Genomic DNA, 4,049 nt, shown 5'->3' with positions numbered 1-4,049 from the left:
AGACAACTTACATGCCACATGAATGAAATATTCTACTGAGATGAATTCAATGGTTAGACTTTTTGTCCATGTAATAAACTACTATACATCCCGGACCTTTGAGTATGAATGCTCATATACACACTGGCATGTAATAAACATAGTAATTATTTTTCAAAAGTAAAAAATAAATACTCAGAAATAATCCTAAAAATGAATATATACTTTTTTTTCCTAAAGTTACAAGTGATATTCTTTTCAGTAATACAAACTTCCTACAGTGAAACGAAGTGCCACTGAATGTGCCAGCCAACCATTAAAATGACCCCATGCATGAGATGCTTCTGCATCAGAGTAATACTTACAAATTTCCCTCACTCTCCTGAAGTCTTCGCGTCAACCCTACTCAATAATCTCCGGTCAATCATGCCAGGTAAAGTCACTGCTATTTCACAACCACCCATGTCGCAGTCATCCCCTTAAGCACCATTGAATGTGCTAGCTAGCCTATTGAGGGCGACATGTGCCTAAAATCCTTTTATAAAAATATTAAAATATCACGAAGAAATTTATTAATATAAAATTAGTTTCAATTCGCTTTCAACTAAATATAAAAAAGTAATTTTATAGAGATTTTTTACAATTAACCAAATAACCCAACGTATTTTAAATAAATACTTACAATCTAATAACACAACTTAATCTAAGCACAAAGATTTGATCTTACCATGTTGTATCATAATTTTTGCATATCTTACTATGTGGTTTCTCGATCTCTGCCTTCAAATTGATGCGATTTCAATAAAATCCATATATCTGATATCTCTTAATCAGAAGGGGCAGTGCAACCACAACGCCAGCAAACACTCCGAGGAAGATCCTGTTCTCTTTGAGAAGAAAAGCACAAAGGTCTAAGCTTGCAAGCATCAGAGTTGCCAAACTTATTCTCCCCAACATTTTGATGATTTGCGGGTTCGGAGTAATTCGACATAATGGGGAACTCATAATCATCATGATAGTCGCTGACTCAAAGCAGATGAATAGAAAGATGACGGCAAAATCAACATATAATTTTGCTTCATTAGCAACTTGGTTCGGAAAACTTGTAGCTAAGACGGTCAGTAAGCCGTTAAATGATAGAGCCAAACAAAACTTTGAGAATTTCAAGGCGTACTCCTTTTGCATCTGTTCAACAATTTGAGCAGTTGAAAATGCAAATGTACCATCTGTTTCAACCTGTAGAAACGCAGGAATGAATGGAGGAAATTTACTAATTCTTTATTATTTCTTTTTTTTTAATAATCATCAATTTATCTTAGAAGGCTAATCTTTCTAATTCATGAGAATGTTATTTATCTGTGGAAAAAATAAGTGTAACTAAATATATTTATTTGTTTACTCATTTTTTAATTTTAGATAAACATTATATAAATATATATATTTATATTTTTAATTTAATACAATTTCTTAGAAAATTGTCATTATCTTTAGTCTGCCTATTTAAAGTTTAATCATATTTTCTTAAATGTGATTAAAAAAGTAGATTTAATTACAAATATTTATAGCAACATAAATAACAATTGCATTTCTATTTAAAAAGGATGACAAAATATATATATCATTATAATTATTTCAAATAATTTTATTTATTTTTAAACGATTTGTACTAATGGTATGATAATCAGTTATACCTTTTAAACAAATATAATAACAGCTCAATTCTTTATATATAATTCTTATATAAAATGAACTGATGCTATTTAATTTTATTATAAATTTTTGGAAACATATTATTTATATAAATTGAATTGAATTAGCTGATCATAATACTATAGAAACATTTTAATGAACGAAACAAAGAAAATGAGTGATGATACAATCCATCGGTTTTAAAACTATATAGAGGAATTTATTTGTGGTGCAAATAAATGCTTTTTTTTTTATAAATTTAAATATTAAAATAAATTTTAACTAGAAAAATACATCAAGTAGTCATGTGAAGGGTGTGTTGATTGCCACAAGGAGAAGTTGCCATCTAAGTTGCAACTTGTTATTTTAATTAATGTTGTGATTCTTTATAAATTTCTAAGTTACAATATCTAAATATGTAATATTGATTTGCAAAGAATATAGAAAAAATATAGGGTTTTTTTTTATATATAAAATGGCATGCATGGATGTGGAGCAGAGAGAGAGAGAGAGGACTCTGTGGAAAAATATAAGTCTCTTTTAACTAAATCATATTATTTTTATACTCTTTTTTTAATTTTAAGGATAACTGAATTTATCAATATAATATAATTTTATTTCTACTACTTTTTATATTTAATTTACAATTTCCTTAAACATGTCATTACTTTATGTTCCTATCTAATTTTAATCATGTTTCTTAATATGATCGTAGATTTATTTACAAATATTTCGTATGGCACACTACCTTAAAAGCAATTTCATTCAATAGACAGGCGAATTGATAAAACAATAGTCATGTTCTATCTATATATTATCTTCGAAATAAATTCGTACGTATTGTTTTATAGACGATTGCCCTCCCGTAACTGTAATTCCTGCCTATGATTAATTCGCTATCCTTATAAACAAATTAATACATACACTCAAACTTTTATATAATCGTTATATAATGTGAACTGCGTATGCTACTTAATTTTATTTATAAATTTTGATAAATATTATTTATTACAATTGAAGGTTAATTAAGCTGAATACATACATTACCTATAGAAACATATTTATGAACGAAACAAGAGGAACCAAGCAGAGTTGAGATCACAGCTGATCTCCAATCCATGGGACTATCTGGGTTTAATAACTATATAGAGGAATTTATTGTGGTGCAACTAAATGCTTTTTTTTATAAATATTAAATATTAAATATTAACTAGAAAATACATCAAGTAGTCATGTGAAGGGTGTTGATTGCAACAAGGAGAGTTGCCATCTAAGTTGCAACTTGTTTATTTTTAATTTAATGTTGTGATCTTTTTATAAATTTCTAAGTGTACAATATCAAATATGTAATATTGAATTTGCAGATATAAAAATATAGGGTTTTTTTTATAATAAAATTGGCAGCATGGGATGTGAGCAGAGAGAGAGATGAGAGAGAAGAGGAGTGTTATGACGGGGAAGATCACAAGTAGGGGGTGTCAATATTTGACACGACACGAAAATCCGACCCGGACCCGACCCGGAAAATCCGGGTTGAACCTGAACCCGATTCAAACGGGTCAGTTCGGGGTTCCAGAAATATGACCCGTTAAAAAAACGGGTCGATCGGGTTAGGGTGACCCGGCGGGTTCCCGGGATCACCCGCCAACCCGTTTAATTCGAAAAATTTCGATCCCGGCCTCTGCCCGCTCGCCGCCGCGCTCCCGCCGCGCGCCTGCCTGCGCTGCCCGCGCGCCCGCTGCGCTCCCGCACGCGCATGCTTGCGGTTCCCGCGTGCCCAGAAGCGCCCGCGTGCCCGCTGCGCCCGACCAGCGCCGCGCGCGCCCGCGTGCGGCCAGCGAGCTGCTCCTAGCGCTCGCCAGCGTCGGCCCGAGCGCCCGACCTCGCCCGCGCCCGCACTGTCCCACTCGCTGTCCGCCAACGACGCTCGCGTCGCCGCCCTCCTCGCTCCGTCCCCACCTCGCTCGCGTCCGCCGTCCGCCGCCGCCGTTCCGGCCGGACCAGCCAAACCGGGTCGGGTCGTGTCGTGTCAACCCGGCAACTCGCGGTCGGGTCGGGTTCGGTTTGACCGACCCGTTTGTCGTACCGGGTCGGGATTAGGGGTTGACCCGTTTGAACCCGGTCAGTCTGTTTCGACCGACCGGACCCGTGACCGAAATTGACACCCTGCTATCACAATGAATATTGCCCTTTAGGTACAGTAAACATAACTTTTCTTTAATGAAAAAATATGTGAAAATTGAAAAATATATTTTCCAAATTTAAAAAATAGAAAATAAAAAATATTAAAGCGCACAGGCAACACGAATTAAATTTTGGAATCCTCTTTTTAATATTTACAAATTTATTATAATTTTTATTGTAAAATTTGCAATAATAGT

General features: G+C 34.7%; 1 protein-coding gene across 1 annotated transcript in view; it reads right to left on the bottom strand.

The window, feature by feature from the left end:
- Positions 1-385: 385 nt before the first annotated feature.
- The window catches only part of LOC110100969, a 9,162-nt gene continuing 5,498 nt past the window's right edge, over positions 386-4,049 (bottom strand). The window contains exon 4 of the mRNA XM_028698414.1: positions 386-1,215. Within this exon, the coding sequence (XP_028554247.1) occupies positions 778-1,215 (438 nt within the window). The 3' untranslated portion in view covers positions 386-777. The remainder of the gene's footprint in view (positions 1,216-4,049) is intronic.

Source organism: Dendrobium catenatum, unplaced genomic scaffold (assembly GCF_001605985.2).
Source record: "Dendrobium catenatum unplaced genomic scaffold, ASM160598v2 fragScaff_scaffold_1082, whole genome shotgun sequence".
NCBI lineage: Eukaryota > Viridiplantae > Streptophyta > Magnoliopsida > Asparagales > Orchidaceae > Dendrobium > Dendrobium catenatum.
The sequence above is the reverse complement of the archived record's forward strand: the minus strand, read 5'-3'. Positions and strand labels throughout refer to the sequence as shown.